Source organism: Neoarius graeffei, chromosome 26 (assembly GCF_027579695.1).
Source record: "Neoarius graeffei isolate fNeoGra1 chromosome 26, fNeoGra1.pri, whole genome shotgun sequence".
NCBI lineage: Eukaryota > Metazoa > Chordata > Actinopteri > Siluriformes > Ariidae > Neoarius > Neoarius graeffei.
The window spans coordinates 25852133-25876720 of record NC_083594.1 but is presented as its reverse complement, the minus strand read 5'-3'; the positions used below and the strand labels follow the sequence as shown (position 1 = coordinate 25876720).

The following is a 24588-nucleotide window of genomic DNA, read 5'->3' as shown; positions in this document are numbered from 1 at the left end:
CCTTGAAAATCTTGTCTCCAATGCTTTTCCACTCTACCAACCCAGATGAAATGGATGTTCTTGATATATGTTTTTCTGCCCACAAAAACAGATCAGATAGGGTTAGTATGTGATCATTCATGACTGCCTGTAAGCTAGCTCGAGCTGCTGACCGCTTTACAGTGCCTCCAATACCATCACAGGGTGATTTACCATGAGAAGTGGCAAAGAAATGCCATTCTGCCAAAAGTCCAAAATCATCTGCATGCTTTATTAGATTTGTGAAATTTTTTATAGTTTTTGTATTGGGCTGCTGATCAGTCACTGAAGTAAATGACCTTTTTCAGCTGGGGATGTAAATGGCATACATATGGTAAAACCTTTAAGAATGCATACACGGCCACTGTATCATGCTTAAAGTGCCATTCAACCATTGGATGTATTCTTTGGCATAAAATACAATATATTTTGACAACATATATAAATGGTATCACTAGACAGAGAAATCTTTTAGCTTCAAAATGATATAAACAATTTTTTGACAACGACAAGTATATTAATTTTGCGACCAAAGTCACCTACCCTTTTAATTTCCGCGCGGTAGTGAAACGTGATGTCATCGGCAGGTTCCCCTTCTTGTGTACCACGTGACGTGGCACATATTATCAGCAATGGCGGATAGAACGCGATAAAAATAATACCAATAAATCTAGCTAATACCAATAAATCTAGCTAACTGAAAGATTAACTCAAAATTTTTCGCAATTTTTTTGGCCCCCATATACAAGGAGAAATGACACTCTCACTTTGGGGGTTTCCTGGTCTAAAAATAGACCGACACGTGGTACACAAGAAGGGGAACCTGCCGATGACATCACGTTTCACTACCGCGCGGAAATTAAAAGGGTAGGTGACTTTGGTCGCAAAATTAATATACTTGTCGTTGTCAAAAAATTATGTTTGATATATCATTTTGAAGCTAAAAGATTTCTCTGTCTTGTCATGTTGTCATAAAATATATTGTATTTTATGCCAAAGAATACATCCAATGGTGGAATGGCACGTTAAGGCAGTCACTTATTATGCAGATAGAGATGCATTTCGTTACTTTTGTACCATCTTCATTCTTTGCTCTAATGTACACTGCAAATGGATGAAGAGTGCATTGACTGTCATCCCAGTGGTATCCCTGGGCAGAATCCTGTACACAGAATGAATAGTTTTCAGCAAAATCCAAAAGCATAATGCATTCATCCTCTGACAGATTTTCCTTCAAATTCTTCAAACATCCACTCTGGTGTTTGGAAATGAAATGATGTTCTGCTAGTTTGTCTGCTTTTTCAGTTAGAGTTTCAATAAAACAGCATTTCTGTCTTTCGTAAAACATGCTGTACTTGATACCTTAATATTTACAGTTTGGTTTAGGGTACCAACTTCATATTTTGTGAATTTGCTCATCAGAACAAGCTCTTTCCAGTGGTATAATTGTTTTTATGGTAGACCTGGTCATACATTTGTAATATGCATTTTAATTATAGGCGCAAAATGTTTTTTTTTTTTTTAAGCCTAATAAATCAGAAAGTTTGATTTCTTTTGAACACATACCTAGTTGCCTAAAGAGTACTATAACATGAGTAATAAATAAAATTTGAAAGATCTGATGTGCTTTAATGTGGAGATATGGGGCATCAAAGTTGCTCCAAAGCACGATAGAAGACATTTTTTTATGATTTTCAGCAAGCCATAACTTGGCAAATATTGAACTGTGAACTTTCTCTTTTAGGTCTTTAAAGGCGTCTGGCATTGAAGAACAATCCTTAAAAATTTCATGTATCTTGCATGAATAGTTTAAAAGTAATGACTTATGGAATTTAGGTCCGTTTTCTGCAGCACGCGTTTCAACAGTGAAATTGGGGCCACGGCCCTTATTTTAAGCCCCTATATCTCAGAAACTAATGAAGGTACAAACCTAAAATTTTGTACACTACTGGGCACACTGACAATATTTCCAGAAAGTATGAAGCAAATCTGAGATGGTCAGTGGCGAACATTTTTCTAAATCTGATGATTTGGGGCAGAATTACCTACTTAATCTTCGGAGAGACAAAAGATCCTTTCACAAGTCAACTAATCCAATAAACCTAGAGGCATGACCCAAAAATTAACAGATGCCAGAAAGACATTATTTAGGCTTTTACAGGCAAATGACAATCTCTAGCCACTTTATCCTGTTCTACAGGGTCGCAGGCAAGCTGGAGCCTATCCCAGCTGACTACGGGCGAAAGGCGGGGTACACCCTGGACAAGTCGCCAGGTCATCACAGGGCTGACACATAGACACAGACAACCATTCACACACACATTCACACCTACGGTCAATTTAGAGTCACCAGTTAACCTAACCTGCATGTCTTTGGACTGTGGGGGAAACCGGAGCACCCGGAGGAAACCCATGCGGACACGGGGAGAACATGCAAACTCCAGCCAGCCACGGGGCTCGAACCCGGACCTTCTTGCTGTGAGGCGACAGCGCTAACCACTACACCACCATGCCACCCGCAAATGACAATACAGGGAATAAATGACTATAAATAGTTATGTTGTTAATATTAAGTGATACAAGTATTTTAAAAAAAACAGTAGTTTGAAATGTGTTATTATTAATAGATTTTTCAGAGCTAAATGTTTGCCTACCTTATAAAATACATCCCAGGCCAAAATCAGCCAAAGTGCGGTACTACTGGAGATCAAGGCCCTGATTTATTAATATCTCAAATGGTTAATTGAAGTGTTGTCAGATAAATTGTGTGTATATGTAGTGACTAATTTACAAAAAATAATTGCACAAATGACTCCAACAGGAGACTGATTCAATATTTGTATTAGGCGTCTATATCTGCTAATTGTTGAATACCCATGCTGAGTTGAAATCTCTGCCTCTGCAAGTGAATCAGCTTGAACATTTTATCCAAGTTTGCATATTTTTAAAAACACACAAAACTGCACTGATCCCCTTAACAAGTAATTTTAAACAATATTCTAGCATACAAGTTAAGCTTTTGTGCTCCAGAGTTATTGCATTTTATATCATTCTATTTAAAAATAGAGTTGTACACAGATGCCATGATATACTGAAAGCTGTGATGTTGAGTTTTATGGGTATCATGCTGTACATTCACACTGGTTATACTAGAGCACAAAATACAGCTGTATTCTGTTCCGTTACAAAGATATACTGTACACTCGATCTAGAAGTACTTAAGTATTGAAATCAAATCATGATTAATCAGCTTGATTTTTAAAAAAATCAAGTTATAATCTGTTTTTTAGGAATGCAAACGATCCTCAGCACTGACACAGGACAATCGTAAATATATGTTTCTGCATGCTGAACACAGACTTTTGTTGTTGTGGATAAAGCTCATGACTGATCTTGCTTGGGGCCAACTTTCTTACAAACTCCTGCCAGACTATTTATTTGCCAAGTAAGTTTAAAGGAGATACGCAGAACCTTTATTTTTAAATAAAATTTCTGAGTGGATAGTATCTCCATCTTTGACTCTAGTATGCTGCATAAATGGGAATGAAAAAAATATATTTTTGAGAGTTAAAATCGACTGCAAAAGTTGGCATTCGAGCTGCCCCGCTGAGCCAGCCAGCCCTGGGTGAGTGACGTCACAGCAGTAACCGGTTTTCAGGCCTTTGACAGCTATAGACCAAAAAGTCATATAAATAAAAATTTATGGTGAAAGTAAGAAATACTGTTACCAACTTGCTCAACTGAGACTGATTTGACTTCACTGATTGTGGGTTGACTCATTAAAACAGGATAGGCGTTATAACTTATGCAACATACAGTGGCATGCAAAAGTTTGGGCACCCTTACTGAAAATGTCTGTTACTATGAATAGTTAAGTGAGCAGAAGATGAACTGATCACCAAAAGGCATAAAGGTAAAGATGACACATTTCTTTTCAGCGTTTTCTGCAAGATTTGTGTATTATTTTCGTTTTGTACAATTGGAGCGTGAAATAAGAAAAGGAACACCATGCGAAAGTTTGGGCACCCCAATACATTTGAGTTCTCAGGTAACTTTTACCAAGGTTCCAGACCTTAATTAGCTTATTGAGCTGTGGCTTGTTCAAATTCTTCATTAGGAAAGGTCAGATGATGCAGATTTCAAAGCTGTATAAATTCTCTGACTCCTCAAACTTGTCCCTAAAATCAACAGCCATGGGCTCCTCTAAGCAACTCCCTCGCATTCTGAATAATAAAATAATTGATGCTCACAAAGCAGGAGAAGGCTACAAGAACGTAGCAAAGTGTTTTCAGCTAGCTGTTTCCTCAGATTGTAATGTTATTAAGAAATGGCAGTTAACAAACAGTGGCGATCAAAGTGAGGTCTGGAAGATGAAGAAAACTTTCTGAAAGAACTGCTTGTTGGATTGCTAGAAAGGCAAATAAAACCCCCTGTTTGACTGCAAAAGACCTTCAGAAAGATTGAGCAGACCCTGGAGTGGTGGTGCACTGTTCTACTATGCAGCGACACCTGAACAAATATGACCTTCATGGAAGAGTCATCAGAAGAAAAACGTTCCAGCATCCTAGCCACAAAATTCAGCGTCTGAAGTTTGCAAATGAACATCTAAGCAAGCCTGATGCATTTTGGAAACAAGTCCTGTGGACTGATGAAATCAAAATAGAACTTTTTGGCCACAATGTGCAAAGGTATGTTTGGAGAAAAAAGGGTGCCAAATTCCAGGAAAAGAACACCTCTCCAACTCTGAAGCATGGGTGTGGATCGATCATGCTTTGGGGTTGTGTTGCAGCCAGTGGCACAGGGCACATTTCATTGGTGGAGGGAAGCATGGATTCGAATAAATACCAGAAAATTCTGGAGGCAAACATCACACCATCTGTAAAAAAGTTGAAGTTAAAAAGAGGATAGGTCCTACAATAAGACGATGATCCAACACACACCTCAAACTCTACAATGGAATACCTCAAGAGGCCCAAGCTGAAGGTTTTGCCCTGGCCCTCACAGTCCCCTGACCTAAACATCATTGAAAATCTGTGGATAGATCTCAAAAGAGCAGTGCATGCAAGACAGCCCAAGAAACTTGTAGAACTGGAAGCCTTTTGCAAGGACGAATGTGTGAAAATCCCCAGGTAAGAACTGAAAGATTATTAGCTGGCTACAAAAAGTGTTTACAAGCTGTGATACTTGCCAAAGGGGGTGTTACTAGGTACTAACCATGCAGGGTGCCCAAACTTTTGCTTCGGGCCCTTTTCCTTTTTTTGTCATTTTGAAAATGTAAAAGATTAAAATAAAAAATTGTTTTTGCTTAAAATATAAAGGGAATGAGTCATCTTTAACTTTATGCCTTTTGGAGATCATTTCATCTTCAACTTGCTTAACCGTTCACAGTAACAGCAATTTTGACCAGGGGTGCCCAAACTTTTGCATACCACTGTACATGTAAACGCATGCATTTTCACTGATAAAATGTAAAAGGCTAATTAGATAATCAGATGAACTGAGACAATCACATTCTGAAGCAAATTAAATCTTATTCCGGTAACTTAAATACACAATACAAGTTACATGTATTAATCTAAATGCATGTAAACAACAAGTCGTGTTTTTGTTTTTTTGTTTTTTATCCAAATGAGAGTCACAGCTTACCTGTCTGTGTTCTCGCTTCTTGAAGGCCGATCTTGTAGCCAATTGTTTTGAAACAATCTGACTTTCAGTTGTTCATTCAGTTCTCCGTTCATTTGCTTCTTCCACGTAAGGGCGAGATATTGCTGCTGAGGCAAGCAATCCAGCGGAGAAATCAGACGGCTGGTCCACTCATTCTCCATTTTCTCCATACTGAGTACTCTGCCATTACTGCTTGGCTCAGGCAATTACTAAAACCCGGGACGGGATGGGACGTCACCGGTTTTAGCAACAACCGTGGGGAGGTAACTGCTCGAGCGATAACATGTTCCGTTTCTTCCCAGGTTTTAGCAACAACCCTCGGCTCACACTCCCCGCGGGGGAACTGATGCAACTGAACTTACTTTCCCTTTTCTTATAGTTTTATTTTCCTTTAATTGTTGATACTGCACCCTCTTTCAATACGGGCTTATAGCCAACACTCCTCAACAGATCAGAGGTTTTGTACGAGTCTTCAGTAAAATGTGCAGAGCAGAGACCACTTCGTAGGCGCCCAACGTGCCTGTGAATTTCTCACAAAACGCTTCCAAATCTTTGCAGTTTGAACATTCTTGGGCCATGAATGCAAGGTAAATCCACCTTTTGTCGTGTTGCTGCACCCGCCAAAAACACATCTACGTGGCATGGTGATAAATTAGCTCAAAATGGAGGATCGGCGCTGCAGTCAGCTGTGTTTTAGTATAGCGGAAATGGCAATGAGGCCGATAAACTTCCTGCTGTGACGTCACGGATCTCAAGATCATTCACTCAGACCACTACCTATATGAATCACTTTAATTGTAAAAATGACTATATTAGATTTATTGTTAACGCTTAAAATATTCCTATGCCATTCTTGAGGTTTCAGGCATTTATAAGTCTGTGAAGATTCTCAGTCATCCAGGTCATAGTAAACTGTGGGTGGTAAAAGAGAGCAACTGGACTTGCTTGAAGATTCTTGAAGACGTTTCACCCCTCATCCAAAAGGCTTCTTCAGTTCTGTCTGACTAATAGGGAGTATCAGGTATTTATCCTCATACACCTCATGGGTTTTGATTTTAACCCAGGTGTCATCCACATATCTGAACCAGTGGCTGGGAGCAACTCCTGAAAAAGTGGTCAAAGCTTTATGTTCCACTTCCTCCATGTAAAGATTGGCCACAATAGGGGACACTGGTGAGCCCATGGCGCATGCATGCTTCTGTCTGTAGAAACTTTCATTAAACTGGAAATAGGTGGTGGTCAGGCAGAGGTCAAGCAGGGTGCAAATCTGGTCCGTGGTGAGGTTTGTTCTATCCAGTAAGGTACTGTCTTGAAGGAGTCGTTTTCTAACAGATCAAAACCTGAGGTGGAAGCCTTCTCTAAGCACATCAATGCAGTGGATATCAACATAAATTTCACCCGGGAGGACGTCAGTGGGAATAATCTAGCCTTCTTGGATTGTGATGTACACATTAGACAAGACAGAAGCCTTAGCATCGAGATCTACCGGAAACCCACACACACAGACCAGTACCTACTCTTCGACTCACACCACCCACTGGAACACAAATTGGGGGTCATTAGGACCTTGCAACACAGGGCTCAGAATATTCCTACAACGGTAGAGGGAAAAGAGAAGGCGCAGAATCACATCAAGAAAGCACTTCAGAACTGGGGGTATCCCAACTAGGCTTTCTTCAAGAGCAGAAAAAGGAACATAAGGACAAGGAGGATAACAGGAACAAACGCAAGAACATTGTCATTCCCTACATTTCTGGTCTATCTGAGAAACTCAGGAGGATATTCTATAAACAACAATCCGGTACATTTCAGACCCAGTAACACCCTGAAGCAGAAACTGGTCCACCCTAAGGACAGAATAGCCAGACACAAACAGGATAGCGTAGTGTATGCAATTCAGTGCAGTGAGGAATGCTCAGACTCATATTGGGGAAACAAAACAACCGCTTCACAGGCGCATGGCTCAACACAGGAGAGCCAGTTCCTCAGGCCAGGACTCTGCTGTCTATCTTCATCTTAACAACAAAGGACACTCATTTCAGGATTGCAATGTACGCATTTTAGCCAGAGAGGATCGTTGGTATGAGTGAGGATTTAAAGAAGCCATTTTTGTCAACCTGGAACGACCATCACTGGACAGAGGTGGTGGTCTAAGATAGAGCCCTGCACTCCCACGGGAGTCCCGCGGGACTCGCCGCAAAGCAGTGCGGTGCGGGACAAATTTTGAAAGCTCATTGCGGGCGCGGGCGGGACCGGAAGTGCACATATGCGCGCGGGAGCGGGAGTGCACATATGCGGCGCGGGCGGGAGCCGTGATAAGCTGCAGTCCCGCTAACTAAAAACGTGTTTGAAATAAAATTTATAAATTATTAATTTATGTCTATCATATATAATTTGTGCTGGATATTTTATTTGGCATTAATACAAACATTTTAAGATGCCTAAATTTGCAGAGAGAGTCAGATTGCCAGATTGAGTGAGGAATGGCATCTTAAATTTGCCATTGATTACCCTAACAGGAAATCCTCTGATCACTCTAATGACTCGCAGTTCACACCCAGCCTCCAATGACCCACACTAACATGATGCCTCAATGACACCTTAGATGAGCTGGTCATCAGAATTATGATTCTGATTCAGGAGAGGATAAATATCTCTCGTTCGTTTCTCGATTCTTTTCCTCTTCCGTGTTTGAGATCTCCGATCATGGCAGAAGAGCAGAGCTCCTTTACTGAATCTCACAGTGCTTCAAAAGTAAGTGCTGGTTTAAAAAGAGGTACATTTACCGTTAAAAAGTCAAGAGTCCTGAAATCGGACATTTGGAAGTCGTTCTCACTCGTGTACGACGCGGAAGCCTAATGTTTTGTATGGCTGAACAATAAATACACCAAATTTCCACTTGGAATTATGTGCTCGCCTGTCTTTTATTATTATTATTATTATTATTATTATTATTGCTGTAAAAAATGTCGCGTTATCGCGTTAACTTGACTCAATTTTAACGGCGATAATTTTTTTTATCGCGAGATTAACGCTCTGTGACATGATGTAGGTTTTTCATAAGCTTTTGAAACTAGTAGAGATGGGATTTATGGCTCTTTGATGGGAGCCGCATCTTTATGATCCGTTCTTTGAAAAGAGCCATTCAGAAGACTGGCTCATTTAGCTCTTTTTAAATATTTATTCAGTTTTAAGAAGACAGCGTCTGTAAACTCAATGCTATCCCAGAAATCCTTCCTGTAATATGCAAATTTGGCCGCCTCTGATTGGACAGCGCGACGCATCAACAGGCAGAAAAAGTGTAAAAGTACGAAATGTGTTAAGTGAGATGAAACAGTAAAGATCAGACTCAATGCAATATTTATCAATGAACAACTTAAAGTTAATATAATAGTGTACTTTATATTATAATCAAGCATGTCAAGCCTACCGTCACTGTGTAACCTGTTTCTCTGAGTTGTAGACTAACTCAAGCAGTAAATCACTTCACTGAGTGAAGTGGAAGAAGAGTGAAGTTCACTCCTCTTGCTAGCTCTGCTTTGCAATAAAAAAAAAGAAAGACACCATTGGTACAAAGCAAGCCCATTCACTTTTTTATGCTGATCAGAGAATTACAATGGTTTCTCATGTGATAAAAATGTGCGATTCGCAATTAAATATTTTAATCGCTTGACAGCACTTATTATTAGAGACACTACATGCTGAATTCAGAAACAAGGTAAATAATAACAAACGTGAACGTGAGCTGTAGATATTTATGCTCAAATCCACTCAAAGTAGGGGGCGGGGCACCATCACGCTGTGTCAAGACAAGAACTTTCCTGGGAAATAACGCGAACGTCTGCATCATGCGGGATTTGCGGGCGGGAGCGGGACAAAATATGGCAGGCGCGGGCGGGAGCGGGACTGAAAATCATAATTCTTTGCGGGCGTGGGCGGGAGCATGACCGCCCAATGCGGGCGCGGGCGGGACTGAAAAATCCGACCCGCGCAGACCTCTAGTCTAAGACACCATTTATCAGCCACCTACAATGCAGTCCTTGGCACACTTCCCAGACAACTGAATGCACACCAAAACCCAGCTGTTTCCAGTGACTCACAGGAAGACAGAGAGAACCAACAATCCATTGATCACCCCAATGACTCTCTAGGTCGTTCACACCCAGCCCCCAGTGACCCACACCAACAGGATGACTCAATGACACCTTAGGATTGCTTTTCATCCATGAGGGGATAAATACCTGATACTCCCTATTAGTCAGACAGAACTGAAGAAGCCTTTCGGATGAGAGGTGAAACGTCTTCAAGAATCTTCAAGCAAGTCCAGTTGCTGCCTTTTACCACCCACAGGCATTTATAAATAAAAACTGAGGCCATGGTTCTGCGTATATGCTTTAAGTAAGAAAGTTTTAAACAAACAATCAAACAAAAATAAACAAACACCCACACCTTGAATTTATGAGATCAGAGAATATTACAAAAAACAATAATGAGGGAGCACTTGTTTTCATAGTAGTATTCATCCCTGAACTGGTGTCTCTATCACCTTGTAAGCATTCTAATATAGACATACTGTATATAATTTCATACCAAAATGTACAACTGTACGCCTGAACTCATAAGAACAACAATGTGACTCTACCTTTAATGCCTGGTTGAAGTTTTCCACCATGCTGATCCACTGCGATGTCTGTTTGGCAAACTGAGCTGCCTGCACCTGTAGAGTCTTCACCTCATGGTCCAACTTGCGCTGATTAACATACGCCTGAGCCACTCTGACAAGAGGAACAAAGTGATGGACAGATTAAAGGGAAATAATCTCAGTGAAAAGAGGAAAGTGGCAGATGCAGCAAGTTCATAGAACTGACAGAATTAAAATATAGCCTACAGTGGATATAAAAAAAAAAAATAAAAATAAAAAAAAAGTGTACACACCCCGTTAAAATGAATTTTTTTTGCATCAGAAAAACCTAAGAGAGACCACGATAAATAATTTCAAAACTTTTACCCACCTTTAATGTGACCTATAACCTGTACAATTCAATTGAAAAACATTAGGGGGGAAAAACATTAAAAAAAAAAAGTACAATAAGCTGGTTGCATAAGTGTGCACACCCTTAAACTAATACTTTGTTGAAGCACCTTTCAATTTAATTCAGCATTCAGTCTTTTTGGGTACGAGTCTATCAGCCTGCCACATCTAGACTTGGCAATATTTGCCCACTCTTCCTTGCAAAAGTGCTCCAAACCTGTCAGATTGCGATGGCATCTCTTGTGCACAGCCCTCTTCAGGTCACCCCACAGATTTTCAATTGGATTTAGGTCTGGGCTCTGGCTGGGCCATTCCAAAACTTTTTTGAAGTCATTGTTATGCTGAAAGATGAAATTCCTCTTCATCTTCAGCCTTCTAGCAGACACCTGAAAGTTTTGGGCCAAAATTGACTGGTATTTGGAACTGTTCATAATTCCCTCCACCTTGACTAAAGCCCTGTTTCAGCTGAAGAAAAACAACCCCAAAACATGATGCTGCCACCACCATGCTTCACCATGGGTATGGCGTTCTTTTGGTGATGCACAGTTGTTTTTGCACCAAACATACCTTTTGGAATTGTGGCCAAAAAGTTCAACCTTGGTTTCATCAGACCATAAAACATTTTCCCCACATGCTTTTGGGAGAGTTGATGCATTTTTTTTTTGCAAAATTTAGTCAGGCCTGGATGTTTTTCTTTGACCCTACCTCATAGTCCAGACATATGGAGAATACGGGATATTGTTGTTGTACACAGCCAGTACTTGCCAGAAATTCCTGCAGCTCCTTCAGTGTTACTGTAGGCCTCTTGGCAGCTTCCCTGACCAGTTTTCATCTTGTCTTTTCATCAATTTTGGAGGGACGTCCAGTTCTCGGTAATGTCACTGTTGTCCCATATTTTCTCCACTTCTTGATGACTGTCTTCACTGTGCTCCATGGTATATCTAATGCCATGGAAATTTTTTTGTGCCCTTCTCCTGACATACCTTTCAACAATGAGATCCCTTTGATGCTTTGTAAGCTCTCTTGCCCCTTTTCCACCAAAGCAGTTCCAGGGCTGGTTCGGGGCCAGTGCTTAGTTTGGAACCGGGTTTTCTGTTTCCACTGACAAAGAACTGGCTCTGGGGCCAGAAAAACCGGTTCCAGGCTAGCACCAACTCTCTGCTGGGCCAGAGGAAAGAACCGCTTATGTCAGCGGGGGGGGGGGGGGGGGGGGGGGGGAGTTGTTAAGACCAACAACAATAACAAGACCGCGAAAGATCGCCATTTTTAAGCGACGAGAAGCCGCAGCTGTACAAACGCGAAGTCATCCATTATTATTATTGTTGCTGTTTCTTACGCGTTGTTTTTGCTTCGATATTCGCGCCAAGGTTTATGCAAACGTAGCAACGTAACTGACGTATACAGTGACGTAATGACGTATACAGCGACGTAATTGACATGGCTTCCTTTAGCACCGCGAGCTATGGAAAAGCAAACTGGTTCTCAGCTGGCTCGCAAGTTGAACGAGTTGTGAACCAGCACCAGCCCCGAACCAGCCCTGGAACTGATTTGGTGGAAAAGGGGTATCTGTGAACCATGGCTTTTGCTGGAGGATGCAACTGAGTAAATGTCTGAACTTTATTTGGGGTTAATTAGAGTAATTTTAATTGATGGCAGATGTGTACCCAAAAAGATTGAATGCTGTAATTAAATCAAAAGGTGCTTCAACAAAGTATTAGTTTAAGGGTGTGCACACTTGTGCATTTTATTTCCAAAGTGCATTTAATGTGAAAAGAATAGAAGATGACAAAAGTGCTGTACAGGGCATCTTATTGTACATTTTTTATTTTTTTCCCCCCTAACAGATATGTTTGTTTTTCAATTGAATTGTACAGGTCATGGGTCACATTAAAGGTGGGAAAAGTTTTGAAATTATTTGTCTTGGTCTCAGGTTTTTCTGATGTAAAAAACCCATCATTTTAACGGGGTGTGTACACTTTATATCCACTGTATGTAATGTCAAGTCAATCTGATTTACTGCATTTTATTTTCTGAAGTGCATTTAATGTGAAAAGAATAGAGATGATAAAAGTGCTGTAGAGGGCAGATTAATTAGTTAACAAAAAGTGTTATTTTATTAATCATAAAAAATAAGCATAATAAAAATAAACATGAAACAAAAGACAGGATGGTATAAAAGATATATAAAACAAACATGTTAAGGAAAATAAAGTCTGTATAAATCTGTACAAAGACAACAAAAGACTTGGCATATTGTACACGTCCTTGCAATATTTGTGCAATTTATTTTCTTTTTTAATCTTTGGCCCAATTCAGAAATAATTTAGTCTCATAATCTTAAGTGTTTTTGTGCTATTTTAGTGCTTTAATTCTAATCTTTATTACCCCACACGGTTTCTTCACTACAATCCCAGATTATGATTATGGCCACAGATCCTCAAGTCACATGCACATTCTTTCAGCTTTGTGCTTCTATTTATGTGCACTGGTTCATAAATAAATGACTATCATTACTCAAACCAATATTTAACTTACACTAAAATCATAGGGCATAGCTCTACCAGACTCTTACCCCACATTCAGATGGTCCACTAAGGCCTCTGTTAAACAGGTGGCAGCTGCAATGGCTTCACGCGTCGCGCTCTGTATTAAAGGGAAACATGGACAAAAGTGCGATCAAAGAGCAGTTACAGCATGCAAAAGCAAAAGTTATTTGAAATACTTGTTCATGCCAATCACAGATGCTACCACTTTGCAAGATGAAGTTTTTAAAAAACGCTGGAATAATTTTAATTAACCAGTTGACAGAAAAAGTGCAAAGACCAACTGTGAACAATCAAATTGTGACAATTATTTTACTGGGAAATAGGAAACCCCACTTCCAGAAAAGTTGGGATATTTGCCAAAATACAATAAAACCAAAAATTTGTGATTTGTTTTATTCACATGAACCTTTATTTAACTGACAAAATGCACAAAGAAAAGATTTTCAATAGTTTTACTGATAAACGTCATTGTATTTGCAAATATAAACAGTTAGAATTTGATGCTGCAACTCACTCAAAAAAAGTTGGGACAGAGACATTATTACCATTGTGTTACATCACCTTTCCTTTTAATAACACTTAATCGTATGTAGGGCTTTCCCCAAAGTGCAGATATGTGATACGCCGATGCGCTGTGCAATGTCAGCGCCATGCTGTCACTTGCACACCAAAAATAAAAAAATCAATACCATAAATTGAGCAGTGCAGAGTACTTTCTGCACCTAAATATCTCCTATTCCAACTATAGACATAGGAGGATATTGTAATATATAGGTCTAGATTATCCTGGCACTCAACCCAGAAGTGAAAATAAAGGGTTTCGCTGCGTGCACTGACTGCTATTCGCAACCATACTAGGCGCTGGTTGTTAGATGGCGCTGTTGTGTGATTTGACCTCAATTCTGTTCCTGGTATCCTGGAATTGAAAAATGAAGAGGCGTGCTATGAAGTGTTTTCATTTCAAATCTAATTTTGCCCTTTAAATTTTGCCCCTTGCATATTTGACAAGGTAAAAAACAGCAAATTTAATAAAATGTTAAATTGTGCTTAAATCAGCCCTAGATGCCACCAGAATGCACCATTTGAAGTCTCCAATTTCAAAATTTTCTAGGGGAGCATGCTTCCAGACCCCCTAGCAACCTCCAGGGCACTCTGGGCCTGGGCAGCCCTTACGGGCTGGGCCCCGCATCAATAGCACTGCTCTGATATTTTTTTTTTCTGGGGAAAGCCCTGGTATAGGAACTGATCATACTAACTGTTGTAGTTTTGTAATACTTGTCCATTCTTGCTTGATACAAGACTTCAGCTGCTCAACAGTCCGTCATCACCGTTGTCCAATTCTCTTCTTCATGATGATCCATGTATTCTTAATAGGAGACAGATCTGGACTGACAGCAAGCCAGTCAAGCACATGCACTCTGTGTCTTCGAAGTCATGCTCTTGTAGCCCATGAAGAATGAGGCCTGGCATTGTCCTGCTGATAAGCATGGACTTCCCAGGAAGAGACGTTGCTTTGATGAATATGTCTCTCTAAAATCCCAATATGTCAATAGTACCTTCACACACGTAACTTACCCATGCTGTAGGCACTGATGAACCCCACAGATGCTGGTTTTTGCACCTTTCTCTGATAAACTGGATGGTTGTGTTCACCTTTGACAGTGAGAACTTGACATCCGGTTTTCCTGAAACAAGCTGAAATGTGGACTCATCTGACCACAGCACACATTTCCACTGTCTTTCAGTCATCTGAGATAAGTTTGGGCCCAGAGAATTCAGCGGTGTTTCTGCAAAGAATTGATGAATGGCTTCCTACTTGTATAATACAATTTCAGGTTGCATTTCTGGATGCAGCAGTGGACTGTGCCAAGTGACAACAGTTTTCCGAAGTACTCCCAAGCCCATGTGACTATATTTGTCACATTAGCATGATAGTTTCTCAGGCAGTGCCACCTGAGTGCTCGAAGGTCACGCACATTCAACAGTGGTTTCCAACCTTGCCTTTTATGCACTGAGATGTCTCCAAATTCCCTGAATCCTTTCACAATATTATGTACTGCAGGTTTTCTCATCTCATTATCTCTAGCCGCTTTATCCTTCTACAGGGTCGCAGGCAAGCTGGAGCCTATCCCAGCTGACTACGGGCGAAAGGCGGGGTACACCCTGGACAAGTCGCCAGGTCATCACAGGGCTGACACATAGACACAGACAACCATTCACACTCACATTCACACCTACGGTCAATTTAGAGTCACCAGTTAACCTAACCTGCATGTCTTTGGGCTGTGGGGGAAACCGGAGCACCCGGAGGAAACCCACGCGGACACGGGGAGAACATGCAAACTCCACACAGAAAGGCCCTCGCCGGCCCCGGGGCTCGAACCCAGGACCTTCTTGCTGTGAGGCGACAGCGCTAACCACTACACCACCGTGCCGCCTACTGCAGGTTTTGAAAGACCTAAATTCTAAACTGCATTGAGAAATGTTCTTTTTGAATTGACTAACAATTCTCTCAGGAATTTTGGCACAAAGGAGTGAGCCACGACCCATCCTTGCTTGCAAAGACAGCCATTGGTGCATGCTCCTTTTATACTCAATCACGTTACCAATTAACTTGCTTATTGTGGAATCTTCCAAAATGGAGATACTTGAATAATCTATAAACTTTTCAGTCTTATTTTGCCTCTGTCCCAACTTTTTCTTCTGAATGTGTTGCAGGCATCAAATTCTAACTTCATTTATATTTACAAAATACAATTAAGTTGGTCAGCAAAACTTCTGAAAATCTTTTCTTTGTACTTTTGTCAGTTAAATAAAGGTTTGCGTGAATTAATAAATCACAGATTTTTGTTTTTTTAGAAAATACCCCAACTTTTCTGGAAATGGGGTTAGTACTTATGTTGTGAATTCAACAGATTGTTGAATTCACAAAGGAAAAAAAAAAAAAAAAACACAGATCACTGTTGTTCCAAATGACCAATCGCTGATCACTGTTGTTCCCAACAACCATTCACTGACCACTGTTGTTCCAAAATGTCCAATCACTGATCACTATTGTTCCCAGTAACTAATCACTGATCACTACTGTTCCCAATGACCAATTACTGATCACTATTGTTCCCAATGAACTTTGTCCTTTGTTTTAAACTCTCTTCTTGGCTACATGTTTACAAGTAATAATAAAGCAAGTCATTCCATTCATGACCATTTCTTTCTTGTCTACTCAGCAGCTTTGGGACCAAAAGGTCACCAGTTCAATTCCCTGGACCAGCAGGAATGGCTGAAGTGCCCTTGAGCAAGGCGCCTAACCCCCAACTGCTCCCCAGGCTGCTCTGGGCAGTGTTGTATTCGAGTCACTAAACCTCAAGTCCGAGTCCAGTCTCGAGTCCCCACTGTTCAAGTCTGAGTCAAGTCCAAGTCATTAAAAAAAAAATTTGAGTCGAGTCCGAGTCGAGTCCACTATTGATCTGAGTCCAAGAACAAGATTCCAACCTCACCATTTGACGGTGGCTGTTTTAGCACCATTAACATTAGTTTGTTCCTGAACAGGATGTATGAACAGGTGAATGTGCATTCTCTTTGTCAGGGAGTGCGAAGTATTCTATCAGAGATGGTTGGGAGACAGATACAAGTGCAGAAGTTGTGTTTATTAAAGGATATGGGACATGAAACATAAATGCACGCTATATCAGTTTCTTTCCATTAAAAATATGAATTAATTGCATCAACAAATACAAAATCATCTATTAAATTCAGCAAAATCGTTATATTCGTGATGATTATATGGCATTTCTGCTCGACTTTCGATATGCATTTTCTACAACCGGAAGAGCCGCTGTCACGTGATCATACGTCACAAAAACTTTCGGGCACAGCACAAGCGGGTAGATGAATGGAGAAGTGGATGACAAGAAAATTGTTTTTATAGTCTTTAACGTACATTGAACATCATGGTGTATTGTGCTGCTTATGGTTGCAATAATTCCAATGGGAAATGCCCTGGAGTAAGATTTTTTTGCATTCCCCAAGGACCCGAAGCTGAGGAAAGTGTGGGCTCACCTGCGCATGCGCAGTAGTGATGTGTCGGTCGCGAACGATCCGGTTCAAAGAGCCGGCTCTTTGAAGTGAACGACGGGAGCCGGCTCTTCAGTGGGAGCCGAGTTGGGGAGCCGAATTAGTTTTTTGTCCTTAGGTGCCTCAGAGAGAGAGACTTTCACAAAAAAAAAAGTTGCTGTCCGATTGCGTCTTTGTGTTGTCTATTACCCAGAGGTGGGGACTTGAGACTTGGGGACTTGGACTCGAGTCGACTCGAGTCACTGTTTTCATGACTTGTGACTTGACAAAACATGAAAATACTTGAGACTTGACTCGGACTTGGAAGTTTAAGACTCAGGACTTGACTTGACTTGACACACGATGACTTGAGTGACTTGAGTGTTATTTCCATCGTGTTTTTATTGTGAAAATAAAATGTAATATGCACATACTTCAGTAATTTTGATTGCACTGCCGTTGCCTTGTCACCGCCCTGTCCATCAGGCACACTCTCTGCGTGGGCTATATACCACGCCCCATGCCACGATGTGTTCACAGATTTCACATCATATCATCATGTCAGCCATCCCAAGAGTAATCACTTTCGGCTTCAAGGGCTACTGCCTAGAAGGTAAACGATGAACGGCGCAGTGCAAGATTTGCAACGTGACGATTTCTGACAGCCAGACCACAACCTCCAATTTCGTCCGGCATTTGAAGATCCATTCTGCCCAGTAAGTTTATTAATGTGTTGTTATTTGGTGATAGCAGCTAAACTCCTCGTTAGCCAATGTTAGCCACGAGAGTGAGCGGTAGGAGGATTTTAGCCATTGCAGATGTAGCTAGGGATTCAGTTTATTATTGTGAAATTCTTATGTGAATGCTGGTAAGCAATGTAGTTACGTCAAGTTTAATGATATATCAGTAGTAGTAAGTTGATTGTGCACTTTGCAGTCGTGATGCTGAATAACATAAGCAGCTTCCTACCCTGTTGTTGTTCTGTTTCAGGGTTAAGCTAATGGTCAGCTTGTGAACATGTACACGTTCATAAGCAGTACAAATTCGTGTAAGTGTGTTCGTGTACATTAGCCAGACTGTCCATAGGGCATAGAGGCAGGGGAGTTTATCATAGCCGTTTGAAATAGCAGTGCAGCAACCTGCACATTTTTTTCGTCACACTACCCGATCAAAAAAGAAAAGAAAACTCAGTCCCACTGCCTATCATGCACTATTGAAAAAAGCGCCACGATTTGGATTCACCGACATGCCACTCGCTGTTTGAATACAGGCTAGCAGCAATACTAAACTCTGCAAAATAGGCTGACTGTGCGCGGGAGTCTTGGTTCCCGCTGTAACAGTGTTACGAAAATAAATTGTGCAGTCATCCAAACCATGAATTTACATTTAGTATATCAGGCTACCAGGCTGCCAAAACAATGGTTTGAATGACTACAATTTAGAGAGCACAACTCTGTAACTGCACAGGTGCATTGGATATTTCCCAGTGAGGTAATTTAAAAAGTCTCTGGGTAATTGTTCAAGGAAAGCTGAATCCCGCGCACTGTCCTTTCCGTATTGTTCCCGAAACGTTGCACTTGTGGTAAGGAGGACAGTGCGTTAGCCACGACCGAAACGTTGTGAGCAAAGTTCCTGTGGAAAGGAATGCGTGGGATGCATATTTCATGTAACATTTATTTTCGTAACAATCTATTATAGCGGGAACCAAGACTCCCGCGCCAAAGTCGTATGTCCCCGCTCCGCACAGGCTGAGGCAGCCTCGGAGAGGGAGAGAGCGAGAGAGCACTTTTGCACACACCTCTGTAGCTTGTCATATGGGGTAAGATGATGTCACTTTTGCACGGGCGAACAGGTCTTCTTTTTGAGACCTAAATTATGTCTGACACATTTCTCTATCCTTTGGGTTTTTTTTTTTACTGGCGCGAACATACATCAAAGTCACTTCAGGTTTCTCCACGTGTATCTTATTAATAATAATCATCTCATCTGACGTGATTAGAGATTGGAGGAGCTCATGCCCCTGTTAACCCAAGGTGTCGTCCTACCCTCTTTTAACTACGCACATAACAGAATGCCAATTCTCTGCATGAGTAGGCTACCATAATGGGGTGTTTTTTTCATTAATTTTTGCATTTACTATTTATATGTATTTATTTATATATTGTTTAGTTTTATTTTATTGTGAAAAATGAGACAGACAGCGCCCTGAATTTTTCATCTTCCTTTGCTGTTCTTAAACTTCAGGGTGTACAATTACATTAAACATAGTGTGTACGGCATTAGACATGGTGTTCGACTTCGGCCCCAAAATTTCATTTCGGTGCATCCCTAATAATTAATTAGATGGCCCGTTACTGGATCAAGTAAAAGGTGTTAGTAGCGGCTGCTGTTATTCCCATCACTGACCAGAAATAAATAAAATATAAAAATTAATGAATGAAGCAGTAGTGTGTAGACCTGCAATTTGTGATGCAAGGCATCATGGAATCTGTTGTGCAGGCGAGAGTGAACTATGAAACATAATACTTATAACAAGTTAAGGCAGTAAAAAAAAGAAAAGAAAAAAACAGGAAGGTCAATCAACTAGGCTTAAGTTGTGAATAGGAATGCATGGTAGAGTGTTTACACGATGGACCTGGCATCGATACCTCAGACTTTATCATAGCAAGCCAAGAAGTTCAAAATACATTACTCCTTCAAAATGACTCCTATCGTAATATGTTTTTATAACACTTTGTTTATTTTTCTTGTTGGCTGATGACAATGTGAAAAACTTAGTTGGCTTTCAATCTTGCAATCAATTTTGCCATCAATAAATAACTTTGTGACATTATTACTGTTTTGTTTTATCTCATCTCATTATCTGTAGCCGCTTTATCCTGTTCTACAGGGTCGCAGGCAAGCTGGATCCTATCCCAGCTGACTACGGGCGAAAGGCGGGGTTCACCCTGGACAAGTTGCCAGGTCATCACAGGGCTGACACAGACACAGACAACCATTCACACTCACGGTCAATTTAGAGTCACCAGTTAACCTAACCTGCATGTCTTTGGACTGTGGGGGAAACCGGAGCACCCGGAGGAAACCCACGCGGACACGAGGAGAACATGCAAACTCCACACAGAAAGGCCCTCGCCGGCCACGGGGCTCGAACCTGGACCTTCTTGCTGTGAGGCGACAGCGCTAACCACTACACCACCGTGCCGCCCTGTTTTGTTTTATTCCATGATGTATTTTACAGAACATGAGTATTTAAAATGCAAATATTTAACAGGTTGGGCACATGTGCCAGGGATGTTTACTGACATTTACTTATGTATTGCCTTTTCAATGTATTAAATTCATATTCTGCTGCTAAAATTACACCAATACGCCTAAGGTGACTTGACTTGGACTTGACTTATTATAGGACTTGACTTGACATAGCCTGTGACTTGACTTGCCCAAGACAAAAAAGACTTGGGACTTACAGGTTAAGACCTGAGACTTACTTGAGACTTGCATATGGGTGACTTGGTCCCATCTCTGCTTACCATTCAAAGGAAAAAAAGTAGCATGGTGTACGCCTACTTTTTTTGGTTGGGGGGGGGGGGGGGGGGGGGGGGGGGTTTGATGTCATTCACAGCTGCGAAAATACGAAAATTGGTGTAATGCTTAAAGCTGTGGAGCACAGGGGAGAGGAGTCTAATATTTTATTTAATATTTTATTTAATAAAATATTTTGTTGCACATTGTTCTGTGTTTGTTAAAATAATTTCCAACTTTGCTTCATAGTTTCTTAGGCCTGATTAGGCCTTCATAATTTATTTTGTGGCATTTTGTTCAAGGTCGAGTGTGAAATAAAGCCATAAAGGATAAACAGTTGATGTCTTCTGCGTATTTTATATTGGTAATATAACACAGATTTGCATTATGTTTGTGAGAAAATAATTTATTAATTGGTAAGTAAGTTTTATTTCTATAGCTAGAACATTGTTACACTGCTATACTTTACAAAGCTTTACAATGGCTACAAAAACTAAAAAATAAAATGGAAAACATCCTATTGATAAAATATAAATAATAATGTAATTAATTAACTAGTTAATTGCAGCAATTAAATCAAAAATAAAATCCCAGGAGCCGTTTGGGAGCCGAAAGAGCCGGCTCCTTATAGTAGAAGAGCCAAAAGAGCCGGCTCCCGAAAAAGAGCCGAAATTCGCGCATGCGCAGTAGGCTTAGTAGGACAAATCCAAGAGGTAAGATAACTTTACAGAACACCTGTTGAAAAAACTTTGCACCTACTGTTTCCCACAAACTGTGTTCAGACCATTTCACTGAGGATTCTTTCAACATTAATACTCAGGTACTGAGCGATATTAATTGCCAAGCCAAATTTAAGAGGCTACTTAAAGATGGAGCCGTTCCCAATGTCCCAATTCAGGAACAAGACGGCGGAGTGAAACCCGAAGTGCTACGGCCACCACGAGGTGCATTCGCTAAGCGACTGAAAGCCGAGGTAAGGATTAGTATTATAATTTTGGGTGTATCAATTATTGATTATCATAATTCTGACTCGTTTCGCCATTTTGAATGTTTTCATCTCGGACTCTGGAAGCATTGTATCTCAATCAATCTCGAAAAATATCAGCAAAAAAAAAAAAACTAGCTTGCAACCGACTTTAGATAGATCTATGATGAACTTTCAATGTATGATACAAAAATAATACTTCTTTCAACAGATCATTAGCCTTTGAGCAGAATTGTTTTTAACTTACCAGGAAGTGTTATCGAGCCGACCGCTTTCAGTTTCATGGGGATTGAATGAACTCTCACTCTCAGAATCATCTGACCCGTCAGAGTAAAGACAAGATCCATGTTCATGTGAATTTCCAGCTATCGGTTCGAATTGATAGGGTCTAACTTCACATCTCTGTGAAACATCGGGAATATCACTGTCGATGGTGTCCATTTCGGTAACCTGTTTACATTAGATTCCCAAGCGCTGGCTCCTTGGAAAGTTTTTGTTACGTCACGGGTCACGTGACCACCTAGCTCATTAACGAATCCTTGTTTTACGCTGATGTATAAAAAAAACTTGAATAATGTGATGATTTTCACATTTTTGACGCCCTGCAGTGATTTAGATGGCATTTCTTATGTCCTTTATACATAATTATGCCCAGAAAAAAATCCATGTCCCATATCCTTTAATACAAGTGAAGACAGGTAAACAATCCAGAAAGGCAGGCAAAATCGTAAAACAGTGAAACAGGCAGTAGGTCAAGCAAGGCACAAGCAGGTCATCATAGACTCAGCAGAATCAAAGACAAGAAATAGGAAATCAGGGATCAGGAAACCAAACAAGAAAATAAGGCTCAGTAATGTGTCAGTAACACAACTCAATACTTCGCAAAATAAGTGTGTTTTCACAGTTTTTATATAAGCGTGCTGATTGTGCCTTAATCCTGTGCAGGTGTGAGTTGTTTATGGCATGCATGAGAGTCCGCTTGGCGCGCGCACTGTCCAGGTCGTGCCCAAGAGTCTATCTGACGCACGCAGCAAGGCGCGCGGGTGTGACACTCTTGCACGAAATTAGTACAAAATTACTGTAGATATACTGTAAATATCTTATGCCAAATTATTATGGCATGTGACAAAAAAATAAAGAAAAAATCCAAGTCCTTGTCTCCAATTTACAAATCCGAATGCAGTTAATGCATGAGTCCAAGTCATCAGTGCTCAAGTCCAAGTCGAGTCACAAGTCGGACTCAAGTACTACAAGCTTGGCTCTGGATGTGTTGTATGCTACTCTGGATAAGAGCATCTGCTAAATGCCTGTAATGTAATGTAATGTAATGTAATGTCATTGATTCTTTATGTCAAAGTTCTTGGTGTAAATTGTAAATACATAAATAGTTTGGGGTACCACAACCAAAAACCCTTTCTTTATTCTGATAAAATATTCCATATTATACTATTAATAATAATAATAATAATAATAATAATAACAACAATAATAATAATAATATGTTCAATTTATATAGCGCCTCTCAAAACCCAAGGTCGCTTTACAATAATAGGCAAGGGGAAAAAAAAACTATTGTAAGTGCCTTCAAAAAATCTTACTTCATGTAACACTGTTTGATATACAAATGACCATGACGATTCAATGCACACGTAAATAATTATGCGGCGTCATCTGGCGGCTTCTAGCGACTTTTAGAGCATACATTTCCCCTGAACAGAGGCTGTGTTTTTGTAAGTTTAAGTTACCAATAAACGGGCAAGTCCACTGTATTACGACCAGAAAGTCACAAACCAAATGAACATACCCTTCAGCTTCAGTAGAAGTATTAGAGCAGAAAAAAGCCCAATCTTTACTGTATTGTAGTTATACATTACTATAATCTGACTCAGTTTGTCTACTGTATTTATTCGGGATAGTATTTATGCATGCAGAAACAAAACAAAAGGAATTCGCACACCTATTTATGCCGATGTAATAATGTACTGTTATTACATATTAAAACAACCAAAAAAGTGCTACCCAAGTGAAAAGTGCAAACGTTTCGGTCACAATCAGACCATCCTCAGTGCAAACATTAAAAATAAAGACACGCCCATATATAGACAAGGCCACGTACATGGAAGACAGGTAGTAGGCCTGCAACCAAACACCAGGTATCAAATTTTAAGGCGCGGTACCTCTATTGGAAAGCACATTTATGCATGCAGATCATTAACTCCTCTGATACACTACCACACCTTAACACGTCTCTAATACACACATCATACCTTGAAGTTCTTTCCTTTCGTTTTGTTTTGCCTGATGTTCCTTTAACAGCCGCGATAACATTGCTGCAAAAATTACTGCATTAATGTTATATATATTTTTAAAGGCACAGTATCTTCCGAAGGGGGAAAAAAAAAACCTGAATTATTTGTTGACGGTATTTGGGCCCAAGTCATGTGACAGACCAGTGGGTATTCCTATGGGCGGAGCGGAGCGACTTGTCAAATTAAAAGTCTCAAAACGTGGCGGTAGTGAATAATAATAATAATGTAAACTACAACAAGGAAACATTTTACTTCCTCGCGTTTTACTTCATGAAAGAACAGTTGTTGTTATATGTTAGACTAATTTCTTTGCTGAGAATGAAGACATCGAGGGCTTGGACTTATTATGTCTATTTACAGGCAATGAAATAAATACGTTAGAATACAGTCTATATTTTACATGTACATAATTTGGCAGATGCCATTATGCAGAGAAAACTCATAGATGTGCTTTAT

General features: G+C 40.3%; 1 protein-coding gene across 1 annotated transcript in view; it reads right to left on the bottom strand.

Annotated features, from left to right (window-relative positions):
- bloc1s1 (biogenesis of lysosomal organelles complex-1, subunit 1) overlaps nt 1-24273 on the bottom strand; it is a 43099-nt gene extending 18826 nt beyond the window's left edge. The window contains exons 1-4 of the mRNA XM_060909927.1: nt 24091-24273; nt 24001-24002; nt 13287-13357; nt 10325-10457 (exon numbers count right to left, since the gene is read on the bottom strand). Coding sequence (XP_060765910.1) covers nt 10325-10457; nt 13287-13357; nt 24001-24002; nt 24091-24151 — 267 coding nt within the window. The 5' untranslated portion in view covers nt 24152-24273. The remainder of the gene's footprint in view (nt 1-10324; nt 10458-13286; nt 13358-24000; nt 24003-24090) is intronic.
- Between the last annotated feature and the right edge of the window lie 315 nt (nt 24274-24588).